Below are 20,055 nucleotides of genomic sequence, written 5' to 3' on the forward strand. Positions count from 1 at the left end.
GGGATGCCGGCGGTGGTGGATGCTCCCTGTGAGGAGAGCACCCGATTAATATACATATCGCGCGAGCTCTACGCGGTATTTCAGGCGGTGCCGCTATCCGCGAGCTCCGCCATCCCGACAACCCCGTGGGCTTTGAATATCAACCAATTTCCTGCCGATATTTGTGTGACGAGCACTTCACCGGCAACCGCGCGTGAGTGCAATCGCTAATACGTTGCTTGCGTTTCGTTCTTTCTCGTGCATCCGAGAAATTTCTCTTGTCCATTTCGTCCTTGTCCGTTCTTCTTCTACCGTAGACTATGTTTACGCTGGATATTGTCAGCGCGTTTCGATGAACTGTCGTTCAGACGAACGAAACGACGAAATTAGAAACTGTTCATTCATCCTCGATATAATAATTGTATCTTTCGAACGTTAAAGGATATATCGAAGATGAAAATATGAAAAAATTGTTACTCGTACATACGATTACTCGTTGCGATACCGTATGAACTCTCGATTGCTACTGTGGCATCCTGGAATACCTCACATACAGAAACGTACACATAATGCGGAATTTCACTAATCTTCGATTACGTTGAATCCTATCATTATAAACTACAAATCAAAATTTAAATTTTCATTAGAATACCTTAAAATCTCATCAGTTAACATATAAATTAATATATTTCCGTATGAACATCTATCGATATAAATTATAGTAATATATTTCTCTTTCAACTTAACGAGTTAAACGTTAAACATTTTCCTAAAACATGAAAACCCTTGCTTTTTGTATTCCAAAACGAGAACGAGAAATTTTGGAATACGGAAACCTGAAAATCTCTTCAACTCGATGATGCAAATTCCCGCAGGCAACAGCATGGTCTACCAGCAACAGCAGCAATACGGAAGCGGAACAAGAAACGCCAGAGGTTCGCCATCGCCTAGTCGGCCAGCCAGCACTTCCTCCGCAGCTTCTCAATGGCAATCGACGATTCCAGCTCCTGGCGAAGCTTTCTTTCCGCGACAAGAGAATTGGAGCTCGGAAGTGTACGGCAAGAGAAGCGTGACGCCCACATGGACCGAGCTGGGAGTTCAATTAGAAGGCAGGAATCCATCGTGGGAGAGACAGAGTAATTGTTATCAAAAGAAAGGATCTCCTAGCTCGTGGAACACAGAGTATAGTAGCAAGAGGCCATCTTCGGCGACGGGAGTGTCACCTTGGAGCGAAATGTCTGTTGGCTATCAACAACAACGAAGAGGTTCTCTTCAATTGTGGCAATTTTTAGTCACCTTGTTGGACGATCCTGCGAACGCACCTTGCATTGCGTGGACTGGTCGTGGAATGGAATTCAAGCTAATCGAACCGGAAGAGGTAGATTGCATTGCTATTACAAATTTTATGCTTCTCAATTTATATTTTTACGATCATTGCCCAAAAAATATGAAACCTAAGTGTATTTAGATTTATTTGTCTATTAGACGTAACGTGTATTTTTCTTTCGAGTATTTTCCTCGGTATTCGATATTCGCTTTCTTCTTCCTTTAGTATTTTCTATGTGTGAATTCTGCACAATTTTACATCATTCGGTTTTTTATCAATTTTTTGAGATAAAAATATCAACAGTCTAGTCACAAAGGACGTCTCGCTTAAGCATCAAACGGTAAAGTGATATATTTCATTTTCTTCAGGTAGCTCGAAGATGGGGAGTTCAAAAGAATCGACCGGCAATGAATTACGATAAATTAAGCAGATCATTGAGGTACTATTACGAGAAAGGGATAATGCAAAAGGTGGCTGGAGAGAGATACGTGTATAAGTTCGTGTGCGATCCGGAAGCACTTTTCAACATGGCATACGGCTCCGCAGGATCGGCTGGCCTCCCCAGCGAAGTACAAAACGGCGTTCGAAGTCAATCGATATCCAGCAAGATCTCATCTACGAACGATGTTTCTGATTTAGCAAAACATCCCACCAGTGGCTACGGTGATGCAGTTCTTGCCATGTACTCGAATACCGCAGCAGGTCGGTAGCTCATATATATATACATCGTAATTAATATCGAGTTTACACTACTATCGCGAACAGTTTGCAAGCAGATCGCCATCTAATATACGCTTTAAATTATATCTGTCAATGATGTGATCATCTTTTTGCAAGCAACTAGCAACACGTAGATGCGCAACGCAGTTCATTTAAAAGATAGTATACCAAAAGGCATATCACATTCGTTGGAACTGACACACATATTACGTTGGTTCAATTACAGAACTCTAGACACTAAGCAGTTAATTAAACAATTCTTAGTCCATTCACCTACGGATGAAACGTGACGTACTATCATACTATACACAGTTTCCTAATTGTACAAGACATTACATGAAATAGCAATGTATGTTATTATACGCGATAACCTTTTAGAATTAATGAAAAAGAAAAAAAGTCTCTATTGGAATTTAAACAAACACATTGTAGTGATAAAAATTGCAAACAACGATCAATCTGTAAAATTGGATTTGCGATCAACAGTGTATGGGCCATCCAGTTTGCATCACCTGCACCAGTACCTCGGTGGCAACGAGGGTTTCAAGGCACCATCGAACAGATACCATCCCCATTACTCGCATGAGTACAACGGAAGTCACCACCATCCGCCCTCGAGCTACACAGAGACCTTCCTAAACTACGGTCGCTTGTCGTCCCACGATGCTCCGACAGAATCGAGGAGCCAAGAACTCGCGAGAATTCCGTACGCACAGGAAACAGAAGGTATCGGCAGAGAACGAGAAGCGTCATCGATTTTGTACGATGGCGTGCAGAGAACGCAATTACCGGCTGCTCCAACGCTTTCCCAACCAACCTTGCTAGACGCTACCACCACCAGCTCGAAGATCGAGCAAACTTCGTACGCCTGCCTCGGCGTAGGCAGCTGCGTCTGCTGAATCTCTCTCAACAGTCTCAACTTTATCGGAAGACGGAAAGTCATACGCATCGAGAATTGACTCTCGAGAAAATCTCTAGTCATAGATTACCCCGTACTACGTGCTTACACGTTATACGATTGTATAGGTGACTTAAGTATAACGTGTAGGTGTTAATGGAACGCACGGTTTGAATGTCAAGCAGCGTTCGTCCATGGTCGTACAGTGTCTTAATTTATACAGAAATTAGTTGCAACATCGCACAATAACTTGACTTAAGCGGATGATAATGTTGTACGATGTTAATTTAAACAAGGATAGGTAGCAATAACGCACGATGTCTTAATTTAAACAAGAATTACTTACAATGTTGCTAAATGTCTTAATTTAAACAACAATTAGTAGCAATAGTTACGCTAATACGTATACACGTATATACGCAATAACTCATACTATATCTTAGTTCAACCTCTTGAAGCACAAATTTTCCATCGGTTGACTAACGAAAACTTATCGAATTTCTTGTTAAAGGAAAGGTGAAAATGAAGCTGTGTGTACGATACATCTTTCGCAAGGTATACATATACATATTTCGGTATAAATATGCATATTTCGGTATAAGACACTGTAATTTGAATTTATAAAAACCAATGCCTAAAACGATCTATCGATGTACGTGTTATATGGTCAGACAAAATTTGGTAACAATATGTCACGATGTCTTAAATTAATCAAGAATTAATAGCAATATCGGAGAAAAATAGAACTGAGTTTCCTAAAAATAGACGCTCAATATCGACTCATTACGCGACCATTGACAAACGTATGTCAGAATCGAGACTCGAATCGCGCGTACCACGAATCTTGTAAATAGCGAAATTCGAAGGCGTATGTATGATGGTTCGGATCGACTAAGAACCCTTTAGCTCGGCAGATCCAATCGCTTGTGATCGTTGTTACATTGCGCGTGTCCGAGTAGTTCACCAGGATACTGTAACTTCTGTAAATACCAAATAAATCTATCGAAACGTAAAAACGCAGTCTGTGTATCCAACGTTCCTAAACAGCGTCATTAGCAAGTTTATTTTCCTGTATTATCGAGAAAGATGCGCAAGAAATCACCGTCGTCTTACTGAAAGTAAATACGGTGGAATGCTCGATATGCGAATTAGTACGAGTGTAAACGGTTATGCGAGCATGAGTTACACACAGACGAATCGTACGTGATCGTGCGCAGAGACTTTCCATGTCGATCCTTCTTTTCGCCGTTGTATTAGCAGTTAGTGACGCAAACCAAAGACTACGGACTGAGGTCGGCTGCGTATTTCGGGCTGTGACACATAGTAGATATGTTTATGTCGGCCCCTCTCTTTTCCGCCGACTCGCAAATCGTCTATCCTTGTTCATCCGTGAGCAGTTGTATCGTTGGTGAACATCGCCGACCAAAGCCGGGTCCCGGTAAATCTGTCTGCCACTGTCAGTCGCGCAGTTTCAACGTTAGAATCTAAAAGTCCATTCGGTTTCTTGCAACTACTACGCGATACGGTCTATCTTCGTGTTAGGAACAGTGTCATTGATCCGATCAGATTAATTGCACACCAAAGGAAATTGATATCGCCTGCATAGTTTTGGTAAGTGTCTGTCGAAGTTTTCTTATCTCGTTATCTTTTATCTGATACTATCGACCACACGTGATCTATTCTCTAACCGTCGCTGTTTCCACCCTGTTATTTGGATCGACGAAAACCGCGAAGTTTTCTCATCGCGTTGTTTTTTATCGAATAGTCTGGACGATATGCCAGCTATTTTTTAAGCGGTGCTATTTCGACGCTGCTATTTGGATCGACAAAAAAGCGCGGCGTTCAAATTGCAGTTTGCACAAATATACAATTTCGACCATAGTCCGGCTTGTATCGATCCTTCCATAAACCAATAATTACGTCAACGATAAAACTGACATGCTGGCGTCACACTCTCGTCGAGTGTTTCTCCGCCTCTGTTTGCCATACCTAATGATTGGCCATACCGTTCAATCGATCGCGTGAATTTGCGTCGCGTCTCACGTGCCTGCCACGCGTTGCACGCGATCTCGCTCGATTATACGTACGTATATAGAGGACGATGAACGTGTCGATTTTCAGCAATGGGCCGAAGCAAATCCACGGAACCGGAAGAGTCTGCGATGGGCTTCAAGGACAAGCAGAAGGCCTTGGACACGCTGAAGGCTTTGGAAGGTCGTGATATCAGTTATCAGTACCACGTGATCTCTAGTTTCGTGAGTCGCTCGAAACGGACGCTGCAGATCACCAGAGACGAGGAGAAGCTGGCCAATCTTCGCGAGGCTTTGAAAGTGTTCGAGGATTGGTTGACTGATTACAAGGAGAACAATCGCAGCAAAGAAAACCTTGCTTATTTGCCAATCGAGACTATAAAAGGCTTCAGGAATCTTGCCAAAGAGTACGATGTTCTGGAGGAGGAATTCTACAAGTAAATATCAACATTTTCTTCGCAAGTATAGTTCTTTCAGCGAGTCTTTTCAAATTCAATGACCGATTATTTTTTCACTTAGCGCAATACGAATTAGTTCTCGAAAGATAATTTGATTCGGTGTAGCTTTGTTTCAACGTGATTCCAATTGATTTTACACCATTTCAATTACACCAGAATCTAGGTGTAATTCAAGGTACCGAATATTAGCAGTTTTCAGTTTTATTACGTTGTTTACTACCTTCTTGTCTATTACTGGCACCGTTGCAATAGAACGCTTATTTTTAAAGTATCTTTTAGATTGTTTAGCGTTTTACATTTAACGCGGTGAAAATAATTAATGATCAATTTTATCAAAAACCATACAATATTAAGCAAAAATAAAATATGTGTATGTTTTAACATTAAGTACAGTAAAGTAAATTATTGTGACCAAGTATGATCCAAGAAAGAGGTCATTGGTGTGTTTCCTTAATTTAATGTCAATGTTACACGTGATCATTTACTCGCGTTTACTTCAATATTTTTTTGATTCATTCAATATCTAGGTATTCGGTATTGATCTATTTCTGTATTTCACGTGTTTCTGAATTTTCAGCGCGTACAAGAAGGAGAAAGGCGATTACAAAGGTCTGCGTGCTGTTAAAATTCCAAGCGGAGAGACCACTTGGGACATCGAAAGGAATCGAAGGTTGAAGGAGATCATCGATAAGATCAAACAGAAGCACATGCAATGGTACGAGACCGATGTGGGTCTCTTCCGGGGACTCCCAACCAAGGAACACGTTCAGTGCATCTTGCTGGGCTATAGTCCAGAACCGACCAAGTTGAAGAAACTCATGACCCAGGTGGAAGAAAAATTTCCATCTGAGAATAACGAAGACATGGAGGTTGATAAAGATGACAAGGGTAAAAGCGTGAAAAGAAGATACAGCAGTTCGTCCAGCAACGAAGAGGAGGAGGACAACGAACCGAAAAAAAAGGTAGCGAAACATTCATCTGAAGAAGAGAAGACTGAAAAGGAGGAAAGCGGACTCAGTTTCAAAGATAAGGAGAAAGCTTTGCTGAGTATAGAATCGTTGGAGGGCAGGGACGTAAGTTATCAGTATCATGCGATCACTGGCCTGGTGAAAAGGGCTGAGCGGGTGATATCGTGCACAAAGGACGAGCAAAAGATCAAGAACATGAAGGAAGCCGTGGAAGTGTTCGAGAATTGGATCACGGATTATAACGTGAATGGCCGAGCTAAGGAGAACTTCAATTATTTACCCATTGACTTGGTGCAAGCCTTCAAGCCGTTGGCCGACAGATACAAAATCGAAGACAATGGATTTCTTAAGTAAGTACATTTTTTATTATCTATATATATACATGTATAATTATTGTTAGACTACGGATTTGTACGTGTTTATGGGAAAAGGTGCAAAAATACACAGAATGCGTATAATATAAAGAAATGTATAAGAAGTATAGAAGGTATAGTACTTTTTACAATATTTAATAGATAAAACAATTCCAAATTCCATTATATTCATCAAAATATGAATATGCGTAAATATCCGTAATCTAATTATTATTAATATATGCTATATCGTTATTATTAGGGAATAGAATATTATTTATGGTAAAAATATATATTGCAACATTCTTCGGTGTATCCTACAGAGCGTATGAGGAAGTGGAGGGAGATTACAAGAAGCTGAGGAACGTTCAAGTACCAGACTCGAGTGTTACTTGGGACATAGAAAGGAATAAGAATTTACGAAGTCTAGTAGACAGAATCAAAGAAAAGAATATTCAATGGTTCGAGACAGACGAAGAACTTTGTGGTTTTCCAAGCGAAGAACATACTCGATGTATAATGTGGGCATTCAGTCACGACGCTGGCAAACTCAAAAAACTTGTGCCTACCCTGGCTGAAAAGCTAAAATCTTAAACAAAATTATCCTACGAATACGTATTAATATCCACAACTTATATACTTAAGTTACCATTATATGTACAAAACATTTTAGTTGTATTTTTGTTCAACGATACTGATAATAAAGATAATTTATTTTCAATATTTCATACGACTTACGTATTTAGGAGCGATAAATTTGGCGCCTCTAGTGACGACATCTGACGACGGAACTAGAACATTCCGCTTGCCGGCTCCCGGTTCGGCGACCGCCATCTTTGTTTTCGTCGTGCTCGAAAATTTCAAGATGGCGCGAGATGTCAAAGTTTTTTGACCGCGGAACGCTCAATCGATAGTTTTTATTGCCGCTGTACGGCTCGCGAGGGTGGGTGAGTCTCGGGTCCGGTTTTGAGGTTAGGGTTAGTGACTCGGTGACACTGGAAACGGCGGACACAGGTTCTCGTGCGTGCACAGCCACACCGGAAAAAACGCAACTGTCTCACCCTTTTTGACGATCCAGTGACAAGACGAACGCCCACACGATTTCGCGTTGTAAAATCTCCGTAAAATTCGTGCGCTGAAAATACATTCGCGAGAGAATGACTTATCTAGTCGATCTGTTTATGCACTATGTATCAACAAAATCTTGTGGAACAAGGGAATCTACGTATTTTAAGCGGTCTAAAAATAGCTGTTGCTTCCACCGAGGTTCGTAGACCTTTTCCCTGAACGTAATCGCGGAGGCGGTCGACAGCTCGACTTTACATCTCAGGATCGATTAACGAGAGATCGCGATGCAACACGTGACTTAACGATCCACCGTGTTGGTCCTACGTATTTGACGCAAGTTCAGGAACCTGAGAACGTTATCGAGAACTTCGGACCATCGGTGCGTGATCGATGCGTGAATCGAGTTCTGAAGTATGTAACGGGGCTCCTAGAAGGAAAATTGAACAGCGGTATAGAGGTGAACATCACCTTTTGAACGTGACAGGGAAAAGCAGTTGAAGAAAGATGGACACGAAGCAGCTGGATAGTGCGCCAATAGTTAGTTACAATGGATAAACAAGAGGAAAAGTGAAGATGTCACAAACCGCGGATGCTGAAAGTGAAGCAGGCTCCATCTGCGACGAGGAACGCGTCAGGAAGCTGTTCCAAGCATGCGACGGCGACGGAGATGGTTTTATCGACAGGTGAGCCGAAACAATTTGCATAAATTATAATACTCTGTCTTTTAAATCATAGGACCGCGGAACATGAAATAATCTAAACATTCCTAAACTTTATCACATACCGATACTTTGGAGACATTTTTAAAGCTACATACAGTATAGTTCGAAAATAAAGTTGTTCAACGAGAATAGCATTCAAGTATAATAGTTTTCAGAACAAAATGATCACTGTAGGAATTATGGGATCGCGTGAAACAATTCGTTGGCAAACACGAATGGAAAAGTTGGCGGGTGACTCGGGCGCGCGCGGCACGCACACGTTTTTAATTATTAGCTTGATTAATTAGCCAATCTGAATGCAGCGCGGCCGCGATACTGCGAATTAAACCGGGAACGCGTACTGTTTTCTTCGCTACCGCCGGATGAATAAACTTGTAAGATAATGCGAGTACAGGGGAACGTGCACGCGATGCAGCCACACGGTTTTTCATTAAACGCATAACCGTTTCCCCGATATTCAACCGTTTCCCTATTTCCCTCTGTTCCTTCCGTTTCTCCCCATTCCGGTGTTCCTCCATTCTTCGAAGCCCTGCTCCCGCTGCGACCTACCACTATTCAACGCTTTTTAGCGAAAATTAGCCGTCAATTCCTCGCTCGGATCCCAACTACCACCCCTGCGATTCGCATTCTTTTCCAGCCAAAGCGAGCGAGTTTCTCCGTCAAAGCACGGATCCGTTCGCGTTCGCGACAAAAGCCAAACCCTGGTCTGGTTAGAAACTTCGTTCCAGAAGTTTCGTTTCCTTCGCGATACAATTGCACGATGCTATACGTTACAACTGTACGATACTATGTATACGTTCGTGGTTATGTACAATCATTGACGAAAGTACTCGACACTTGTAGATACCTTTTATTAATACATTATATGTGTTGCATGAAACATTTTGAAATTTCATTAGGCTTGGTATATAGAGATTGTAAGATATTTAGTGCAAGTGTATATAGTAAACACAAGTATTATATAGTGTATATAGTAAACAAGTGTATATAGTAAACATAAGTATTCGAACAATTGGAATATTTTCTGTATCATTAAATATTTTATATTCAAACGTATGTAAGTGTATAATATACAGATTGCTGCAGTTATAGAAGTAATTAACTTTATTTTAACTCGAGCATATTTATTCCTATAGCACTATATGTAGTATACAGTTACATAGGTATATTTGAATATGTGAAATAATGTAGAAAATGATTTATATTTCTATATTTCTCTGCTATATGAATACTTTCGTTTCTTGTTCCATTTCGCAGAGGTCACAAAACTATTCTATTAATAAGCTTCAGTATTCATCGTTTAATACTTATTGTATGCTAAAGATAATCTTATGTTGCAAGTAGCAATAATTCCATCGTGAGTTTAAAAATAAAATAAATAGAACGATTAGTTTATTATCTCGACGCAAGCGATGCGTGGCGTGGCAGACGCGTTTGTATAGGCTCTTACAAAAACATCCACGTTTCAAGACTATTGATATTTCTTGCGCCACCGGAAGTGCCCTCTTATTCTCGTCTTCCACGTTTTCATTTTTGCCGCGTCCTTTTTTATTGTCATAAATCGAGCGATCGTGTAACTATTCACACCTCAGACCAGAGTTGTTAAAAAAGTAGATAAGCACAAATATCTTCGTAAAAATCGTGTGAAGTACGGAAAGAAAGTAACACGCATCGTGCAACCGAACAAAAGACCATTGTCGTCGTAACTAATTGCAGGTAGATTCGCGCCATGATGCATTCTGGCGGGAAGCACTAGAATGTGAGTTTTTATTTACTACTATTAAAAGAATTTACCATATAAGTATAAGCACAAATGCTCATCGGTAAAGTTGGCAATTACTTGTTGTGTTTTAAACGAATTGCAACTTCTCGTTAGCATCGGTGCTTTGTAGCGGCGTGCATTGGCGTCGCGAAAGATTTATCGAGCTCGATCGGCCGATAGTATCTCGTAGATATGACCCTCGATATGCGTTCGCAACAAGTTCCTCGATTGTTTTTAACTGTACACCTGTATCTCCTGCAGTTAAGAATCTCCTCCTCCTCTCCATCGGTTTCTTTGCTATCAATAATTATTACCAGCGGAATTAATTCGTTAAGCAACTATAATTCATCGGACCGTTTTCGATCGTTATCGCGACTGCGCTTCGTGTATCGCCACATCTTGATAATAGCCTAAAAAATCAACGTGCAAGAAGACCAAATAACAAAGAGAAGATGAAATATAAAAAGCATTTATTTTCGAGCGGTCGATTTTCATATCTTTGCGGTGTCAGCTGTTGTCGAGGGGCAGAAGTGACTTTAGCCAATTAAACTCTCCGTCGCGAAGATGATATTCGAGCGTTCTCAGGCAATTTCCGTTGTATGCACAGACAGAGCGAGCGTTCTATGCGTCGATAATAAAGGCTTTCTGTAATTCGAGGGGCTCGGGACCGAGAGCCGACCTGGTGGAACCGAGATGGAAATAGAAGAAGAGGAAAGGAAAGGAAAAAAGAAGAGACGGAGAAGGAAGGTGGAAAGAGTGGAACGTTTTCGCGTTTCTCTGTGTGTAAAACTCGCCATTCCCGTGCTCTACCCTCGGAGAGATCGCTCTCTCGTTCTCGAAGAGCTTCTCACCCTTCGACTTGTACTACTTCTAAATGCTCCCCCGGAACGTTTTCCCCCTTGTCTTACCTCGCGATTACCGCTTCCCCTTTCTGCGCGTTGATATATCGTAGAAATAGGCAATAGGAATACGAATTTCCTGAGCCCTTGTCTTTTACCCGCCTTCGCGATTTTCTTCTCCGCTTTCTCTTCTCCCTTTTCTTTTTATTTCGGCGAATCAGTTTCACGGATCGATAACTCGCGAGATTATTCCGCGCGTCGAGTTGCAGAAAATTCCGCGCCACGAGATTGCAAGTGAAAATGAGCGTACGTCGGAGAGGTGGAATCAATATTCTCCACTACTTTCAATTCTTCGTGGTATCTTGGTGGAACGTAATCCGCTGTTAATGTATTCCGTACCTTCGTGTTACCTGTGGCGTAAAAGCATAAGCAGGTAGACTGACAGCTTAGCAAACTAACTGAATACTTTTCATGCAAAACTAATTAAAATTAATGAAATTTCGTATGAAACTCGATTCAGCGCAACGTAGTCGTGTAAAAGTAAAATTTCTTGTATTTTCAAAAACAGCTCAAGCAATTTGTTGTTATCGACGATACGATATTGCCATAGCTTTTGAAACATAATCAAGAATCCGACGTCTGTCCGACTGGAAGGAAGAACGAAAATAGCCAAGGAAAATTGGAAAGTTAGCCGTTACTAGCGGAGCAGAAGGAAACGTTACAGAGCATAGTCGATTTACCGAATCATCAAAGGTTTTTCCTTAAATTGAGGAAGCTCTCGGGTGCCCTTTGTAGCTCAATTTTCTCTGATTCTCACTCATCCCACGCAAGCACACGTGACTTAATTAAGCCCGCGGACTCTCCAGACTGAAGGGTGCTTCAGGTTAAATTCGTTTCTATGGCACGGAACACACTAAACATTCTTTGCTTCGTACGTACCTTGCACACGGTCCGAAGGACTGTTTCTTTAATGCGCCGCAACAATACTAAACTCTACTTAAACAGGAACGAAGTTGAAGAGAGGGAGAGACACGACTGCCACCATTAGTCGAAATTCAAGAGAGCAATATTTCCTTTGCTTTTCGAGATTCATTATTGTCCGTTCTCCACAGCCTCGTTAACCCTAGCCTGGCGAGATTCGTGTGTCCCAGGCACCCTGCTACGTCTCGTTGGCTTTGTAAGCTTCCGTATCTCCGAGCACCGGACTCCCCTTTCGAAACTCGTGCACTACTTGGTGTGCATCCAGCCGGATGCATGCCCACGAGATTGCGAACGAAACCGAACGCTCAAGTGCATACTTGCGTGACTTGCCTGTGCGTCTTGCCCCTTCTCCCTTCCACCTTCGACTTCCTTTTTCACCCCGTTTCTCTCGCACTTTATCCTTACTCGACTCTCTTTCCATTTTCTACAGTTCTTCCCTCGTCTTCTCCTTTTTCTTTTCTCTATGTTCTACTTCTGTCTTCTCTATTAGCTCGTCTCTCGTTTTCTTCTCCCTTAACTCGACTCTGTTTCCGCCTCCTTTCACCCCTCTCTCTTACTTGGAACGTCTATCGTTACTCCGACATAATTGTCTTTTACAGTTGTCATTACTTTATATTCTTAGGGCTCGTCCTCTCGGCCCAATAAATCCATCCTTTCCTCCCTTATCTTTATTTTTCTGCTTCGCTCCTATGTAGCTCGCGATCGTCTCTTCTCTTCCTTTTACGTCGAACTTGAATCCTGGAATGATTAAAAGGAAGGCATCCTTTGCTTTGCTGGAAAAAGGCAAACACAGGGAAGGATCGTTTTTATTACGAGTCCTTGATTGGACAGATATCATTTTCCTAATATTAAAAAATATATCGATTCTGAGCAAGATACGAAAAAACTGTTATTGATATGCACGTTTCCTGCTTTTACCTTTACGTTCTCTTCGAATGTTAGAAATCTGTTTTGTTTGCTAAAATGAGAAGAAAATTGAAACGTAAAAGTTCACGAATCGAAGCAGGTTTAACGTCTGTTCGTCAAACAGACTAACCTTGCTTTTAAAGGATATTTTTTACCGAAATCGGCTCTCCCTTCGTCGTTCACATAACGCTTGAAACCTCCGTCTTTCTAGGGTTAACCCTACCTTCGTTCTACGCCTTACGCAGTTCCTTTGGACGTCTGGTAGGAAAGCAGTTTCGCGTAAATGTGCCTTGTTTGGTACACGAGTACGCCATAGTCAAGGCCAAGATCAAACGATCCGGGGCGAAATCGGCTTAGAAGAAGAGAACCGTCTGAATGAAGAGGGGTGAATCTCGTTATCGAAAAACGAAGTCTGCTCGAAGTCTGCGAGATGGAGAGGCAAACGAGCGATTAAGTAATGAAAGGCGGTACGTAACGGGGATCGCGATATTTGCTCGCGTGACTAGCCGGTTTATGGCAGCCATTGTTTACAACGGATTTTAAATCGAATAATCACCGAGTCACGTCAGACGTCGTTTACGCAGTAATCGGACGAGATCCATTGGATGAAATTGGTCTCTTTTCTTTTTCTTTTTGCTTTTCATATCACTCGAGCATTGCTCGGTTTCGTTGCTGTAATCATGGCTCGCCTTTACCACAGTCTATCACAGTTTGAACGCGGTTGCTTTTGCGAAAGTTCAAATACCAAGATCTTATTGATTTCAGTGTTAGACGTTCTCACTGTCGAAGGACCAATTACGTACTTCGCCATCAAACGCTCGAGTTTTGCCCTGTTGCTCAGTTATAAAGCCGCGTTTCCATCAAAGTTTCCGAATTCTGCAACGTTCGTTTCTCAATCCAAGACATTCCAATTTCTCGAAGTAGCTCGGAATTTACACTGTCGATCAGTGAAAGATAGTGGATATTTATCAGACTGCTCTGTGTATCCATGTAGTTCACGCAGAAGTCGAGCAGTGCATTTCTTCCTTGCAGAAATTTCTGCGTACGTATAGAGTGGTTTACGAAGGTATCCAAACATTCTTGCAAACTTTCTATGGATATGTCGTACAAAATATTTTGAAATCTCGTTGGTATCGTAGAAACACGACTATCGCGATTGTGTCGATAGAGTTTGAAACGGATCCGAAAATGTATCTAGAAGTTGCAAGATATTTGTTAGAAGTGTTTCGTAAAGCCCACCAAAGTATTTCAACAGTCAACTATTCGCTATATTAATAAACTACGATACGTAGCGAGATCATCTATAGCACTAATCGTGTGTTCAAGACTGGTGGAATCATGCTCTATACTAATTTTTCGCTAAACGTACGTTTGCAATAAATGTCTTGTAAATTCTATGTACATTTCTGGATTCGGTTTTAAACATTTTACTGTTACGATCACTTTATAGTTGTAACAAAATTTCGAAAAGTTCTGTACTTTCGCGAGCCACTGTACGTAGAATGTATATAGAATCTATCGATCGCTTTCGAGTTTACTGCGATGCAAACTTTCGATAATTTTCCATCCTCGAACTCTCGTAAAGCACAGCGAAGGAAGCCACTCCCTTCAAAGAGTTTCGAACGATACAGGATAAAATGTTTACGGGTCGCGGTTGGTATACGCTACCCTAGGCCCTAGGATATTGTCGAAGCATCTACGGTACCCTAGGGTTACGCGAAGGGTGATCGTGTTTTATGGCAAGTGACTCACTTCGTCTCAGACCCTCCTTTCATTTCACTGTCTCGATTATTTTGGCCTTGCTTCGTGAATTCGGCTACGTTTGCACATCTCCTTTCGAAAATATCACTCTCGAAGAAGGCAGCTCTAACCTGAGCCTGTTTTGCATTTTCTATCTATCGCATATTGACAAACGAATAGAGGAAAGGTATCAGAATCGAATGCCAAACTCGTTTCTTGCGTATCGCTTTCTTAATATTAAAGATAAAATTGGTTTCTCAATGTGGAAACATATTTTTCATAATTTGTTTATTATTTCTTATTTCCATTGTTCGAACAAACGTATAAAAGGAATAAATTTTATTTATTTTAACGATGTCTCAAATGACTGAAACTGTAACAAGAAGAATAATGTTTGCATTTTGATTAGAATTCTCCCTTTATTCGATTTAAGTATTCGATGAGAAACGGAGGTTCATCTTGGTGCACTTCTTGTATTAGAATATTTGAAAATACAATGAAACTGCATACATCAATCAACAATACAAGAACGCTATCCCTGTTCCATTGGAATTTTATTCCGAGTGGAAAACTTTGCTCGACGCTTTCAAGGCGATAATTAAGCACTAGATGGTATCTTCGTGGTTGATTTACGAAGTTGGAAATCACTAGTAGATTTCTCTTCCACAAGCATCTTCTTCCGCTTTCTAGCGTATCGTGCAACGCTCGTAAACGTCCAAGACGAATGGACAAAAATGACTGGCCCTTTCGTTACTATAATTTAAAGATCCTCTCGACCCTTGACACTCGATTAACCACGCAGTACGCGCGTGTGGATCCTTGCGGTCGGCTTCGACTATTCATCCGTTCTTCACCTGTAGGGATATTCTTGACCTGCCCGAACCTCTGCACGCAACCTGCCATGTAAATCCATCGAGAAATCCGTTCCATAGGAATTCCATGCATTGGATACCAATACCAAGGCCAGTGATGCCCATCCCCCAAAAGTAGATCAGCTAACGGCACGGAATTATTAATTTTAACAAACATTTGTTCATACAGAAATATTTTTCATTCAAATTGTTCGCTATATTGGATGTACCGGACTTAATCAGCCAAGCTTCGTGTTAATATATTTCATGGGCGAAACGTATGTTATACAAACATTGAAGCTTTATTAAAGTATTATAACAACAATATAAAATATCAAGGGAATAATATGTAACATTTCATTGTAATATTTTTTTCAATTATTCTACGTTATTTTGTTTTTCGATATTGCAGTTATGAAATAAAATATCAACAATTTGCGTAATAGCATTTTTATTTGTGCAGCGGGCTGTTATAAAGTATATATTATGCGTTAACGAATATTAGTCGATGTTTTTTAATATTTTTACATTTATTGACTTCAATCTGCAATATCGTCCGATTTCATATTACTAAACTCTCGTGTATACTCGTATTTTATTGCGAAAAAAGGTATATCAAACAAATATTGATTTTGTCAGAGGAAACACAAATAACAATGGATTTCGTATAAAAACAGATGTCAAGCAACTTCATCAATCCGCTTGTTTTGGAAGAAGAATATATTTTTATTCTTCTTCTTCTTCGGAATGCGTGTTGCGAAAAAATCACAGCTATGTTTGTATAACATCTTTCTTTTATTTATACTTATGAAATATATTGACAAAAAATATCGCAAAGATCTAGAACACCCCATATATCAAGGAACATAAATTAAATGTAACTGGATATTTTCTATCGTTTCATAGAAATTTCATAAAAGGGTTGAAATTGGTCATGACATTCACTAAAAATTCTTTATACGCTACCCTCCGGGTGGGTCATCAAAAAGCTCGAAAATTCCGTATTTTAATTGGCCATTTGATAATTATCGAATTCCCGCATGGCCAGCCTTTCCCCGTTTGCTTAATTACGTGTCGCACTCTCGGTTCATTCTCCATTTTTCCCCTGTCTCATGGTCGGTTCTCGTAATTTCGTTACCAGGTTCGATTTTCTCGCGATAAATTCCGAAAGCCCACGCCATCCAGTTATCGTTATTTACATTTCTCCCTCGCGCACCACTTCGCGTACCAGCTAGTGCCACGTGCGTCTCGTGTACAGCTTCGCGGCTTCACGATAAACGTATTGTAGTTTTCCACGCGGAAAAAGATTGCCTGTTCCATGACGAACGACCGGAGAAAAAAATGAAACGAAAATTGGCCGGGCCGTCCGCACGCTGTTTCTCATCCGGGAGAGACTGTTAACGATGATCGATGTTGGCCTGAGAGACCAACGAACCTTGCGGAAATTGGCACAGTCGTTGATTAGACGAAGCATTCGTGTTTAAAGGTTTCTTTGTCGTATGGTTCGAGTTCGAAGTGTTGGATTTTTAATTCGAAAAGTTATTCGCGACGAGAATGAATCGATAAGAGGACCCATCGAAGCTCCGTGTGATCCAGTGAAGTTTCACTGCACGGCGGTAGGCGTCGAAGCGAACTCTTTTGAGCTCGCGGTAAAGTATTCATCGTCGAGTTAAAAGTCCATCGAACGGGTGTCGACGATCGTCGAGTCGTTACAGCAGAGTCGAGAGTCGAAGCGGAGCGTTTCACGCCGTTAACGATCAGGAACGTACGCAACATTGGCCGACGAGCTTACAATTAACCCCGGCTCCCGTGTCTGAAGCTCTTCATCGAACGCGTAACCACTCCGTCTCTCTCTCTCTCTCTCTCTCTCTCCCTCTTTCTCTGTTTCTCTATCTGTCTATCTCTCGATTCGTCGTTGATTACACGGAAATCGAAACCCCTCGAAAGGTGGGCGGACAAAAAGATAGACTGGAAAGGGAAGGAGATAACGCAATGGATAACGGGCGACAAAGGACAGACGGACGGGTACGCTGGCTGCTGGCGTTGGGGTGCGCGAAACGCGCGATGTTCTCGCAGTGAAAACACGGCATTAGGTAATGTTTCGTTTCTCCACGTTCCTCCCTTTCACGTGGCGGAAGCTACGCCACCTCTCGCTCACCTTCTCCCTCTTCTGCCTTAGGCCTTTTTTGTTTTTAATGGTGGACCTATTGCAGCGTATCCAGCGGGAACAGCGGAGCAACTGAAAAGGGATTGCCTGAAGGAGACGCGAGCCCTTTTATGCACGGCGTGCCCTCTTCAAGGCCGTGTACGCACGAAATAGAGCGGAACGCGCTTAACATGGAATACCCGTGTCGCTTTTCATCAGCTGGCAGCAACCCTTTCCTCGTTATTTGCTCAGTTTTTCGGCATTTCCGCGGCTCATTCTAGCCTCTTCCCCTCTGGGCGCGTGTAACCTCGACCTGCCAGTACGGCCTCGACTCAGCGAGGTCAAGGGAAGCACGTTCGATAGTTGAGAATAAACTCTGTTCTTGAAACTCCTATCTGGAATATGGATGAGCGTGTGGCTCTCGCCATCCGACTGATCGGTCCTTCGTTTTTATACAGAGATATGTAAAATCGAGGGAAAGTGAACTTTTGAACTGGAAAGAATTCTTCTTCTCTTCTTCTTACTCTCTTTCTGCCTATATCTTTATCGAAGATCTTTCTTCTTTCACGATGATCCTTATCAAAGAATATTTACTTTCCAAGATTTTGTTGGAGATCATAATTATCATCCTTCTTCTGCTCGAAGATTCTCCCCTGTGATATTCACATTGTTATCTTTATCACAGAGATGGATAATCAACTGCGGGTTTTCAGCATTTATGGGAAATTTGAAGGTGAAAAAGTATACAGAGTACTCTTATTATATAAAATATCCCAATTCTAGTACATCTTTCTGATTATATTCGTAGAAACGTGAATTTGCATAAATATCAGCAATGATAATAACCGAAGATAACTTAACTTTATTCTAATACTTTACGTTATATGTATCACCCTGTTACAAGTTCCAATTTAAATTGAACCCACTCTTGATCCGACATTTATAAAATTAGGATGTCGTAGAAACACTACAAAACGCTTAATCACGTAACATCTGGTAAAAGAGATCATTCGCAGTCCCGCATTCACGGCAGAACGATTCTCTGGAAAGGGCTCGGCATCGGTTTCGCGCGGTTCAACAATGAGACGACACTTATTGGGCCGGTAGCTGCATTCTGCCTTGCTTTTGTAAGCCCCAGCCCACGATGACATTCACCCGACGGAGGAGAGCTTTCCGATACAAAGGGGACTCCGCGTGTACGCGAAACTACGAGCTTGTAACGAGTTGCTCGTCGCGTTGGCGAACGGTGTAACGTCGGCTCCGAGACGTCCACTTTTGCCTGGTGAGATGGGGTTCGTTCGTTGTTCATCGTGAGTGCGCCGCATTATGGAAATCATTTCACCCGTGGAAACGCTCTGCAAAGGCAAAACATTCTCCCGTTCGCCGCTCTTCAATCCCTTTTTACTCGCAGCCTCCAGGTTGTTTCCCTCGTCGTACTCTTCTCACTTTTTCTTGCATTTTTTTTTTCTTTCCTTCTTTCCGTGTTGCACCATTGCCGGTTGATAAAATAAGGAAATCCATATAGCCAGTCTAGGTGGGAAGATTTAATTTAGCATCTTTCTTATCCACCTTGCGGTGTAACAGCCTCCTGATGGCTGTTAAACCTTCGAAATAAAAATAGTGATTCGGCAGTCACGGGATGAGACGGTAACAGGGTCGACGAGCTCTTAACGACATCACACGTGCCCTGGGACGAAGCTGGAAATTGGATTTTCGGCCAATCACGCCGTGTACCCTGTCCAGAGACTCGTTTTTCTTTTGGTCATCCGGTGAGCTTCATAACCGAACCGACTATCTCGTCTCTTTTGCTTACGGAAATTTTTTCCCTATCAAGCCAGTTCCGGAGTGAGCCGACTCGAGAAACAAAAATCGATGACTCGAAATAATACGGTTTGATGTTAATCCGCTGCTTACGATATATCTACACGCTATCTGTCGTGCGCAGTTCGCGTCTATTTGACGATCTGCTTTGATAACAGTTTTTTTTCTCAAATTCAGCTACATATGTATAAAATATTGTTCCTTTATCTTTGGTTTATCGGGGTAATAAGAGTCTAGTTGCGTTACTTTTTTAAACAAAGAAAATTTAATCATCGTCTTATCTTCTCGATGTACGATTAGTTGAGATTAGCTCCTCGTTGTATACATTATATACAATGTTATTACATTTTTGTCTGTTAAAAAAGGACAATGAACCTTGTATCGGCATGAATTTGTTGCAACGAGAGAACGAACAATTTTATAGATACGATATAAAATTACGAAAAAGCTGGCAATGGATTGTAACCACGCTTACAACCACGATAT

The 20,055-nt window shown here is 41.5% G+C and overlaps 3 protein-coding genes across 3 annotated transcripts in view; all 3 read left to right on the forward strand.

Moving 5' to 3' along the window:
- The window catches only part of LOC100750007 (DNA-binding protein D-ETS-3), a 22,215-nt gene extending 18,479 nt beyond the window's left edge, over window positions 1-3,736 (forward strand). The window contains exons 7-9 of the mRNA XM_033321431.1: window positions 855-1,357; window positions 1,675-2,008; window positions 2,513-3,736. Coding sequence (XP_033177322.1) covers window positions 855-1,357; window positions 1,675-2,008; window positions 2,513-2,925 — 1,250 coding nt within the window. The 3' untranslated portion in view covers window positions 2,926-3,736. The remainder of the gene's footprint in view (window positions 1-854; window positions 1,358-1,674; window positions 2,009-2,512) is intronic.
- Window positions 3,737-4,212: 476 nt separating this feature from the next.
- On the forward strand, window positions 4,213-7,456 carry LOC105680930. The gene is made up of 4 exons (XM_012387141.3): window positions 4,213-4,535; window positions 5,046-5,391; window positions 5,990-6,730; window positions 7,057-7,456. Exons 2-4 carry the CDS (start codon window positions 5,048-5,050, stop codon window positions 7,325-7,327), a joined length of 1,356 nt encoding a protein of 451 aa, XP_012242564.1. The 5' UTR covers window positions 4,213-4,535; window positions 5,046-5,047; the 3' UTR covers window positions 7,328-7,456.
- Window positions 7,457-7,628: 172 nt separating this feature from the next.
- The window catches only part of LOC100743225 (colorectal mutant cancer protein), a 60,781-nt gene continuing 48,354 nt past the window's right edge, over window positions 7,629-20,055 (forward strand). The window contains exon 1 of the mRNA XM_012387132.3: window positions 7,629-8,484. Within this exon, the coding sequence (XP_012242555.1) occupies window positions 8,375-8,484 (110 nt within the window). The 5' untranslated portion in view covers window positions 7,629-8,374. The remainder of the gene's footprint in view (window positions 8,485-20,055) is intronic.

Source organism: Bombus impatiens, unplaced genomic scaffold (assembly GCF_000188095.3).
Source record: "Bombus impatiens unplaced genomic scaffold, BIMP_2.2 scf_0452, whole genome shotgun sequence".
NCBI classification, from domain to species: Eukaryota; Metazoa; Arthropoda; class Insecta; order Hymenoptera; family Apidae; genus Bombus; species Bombus impatiens.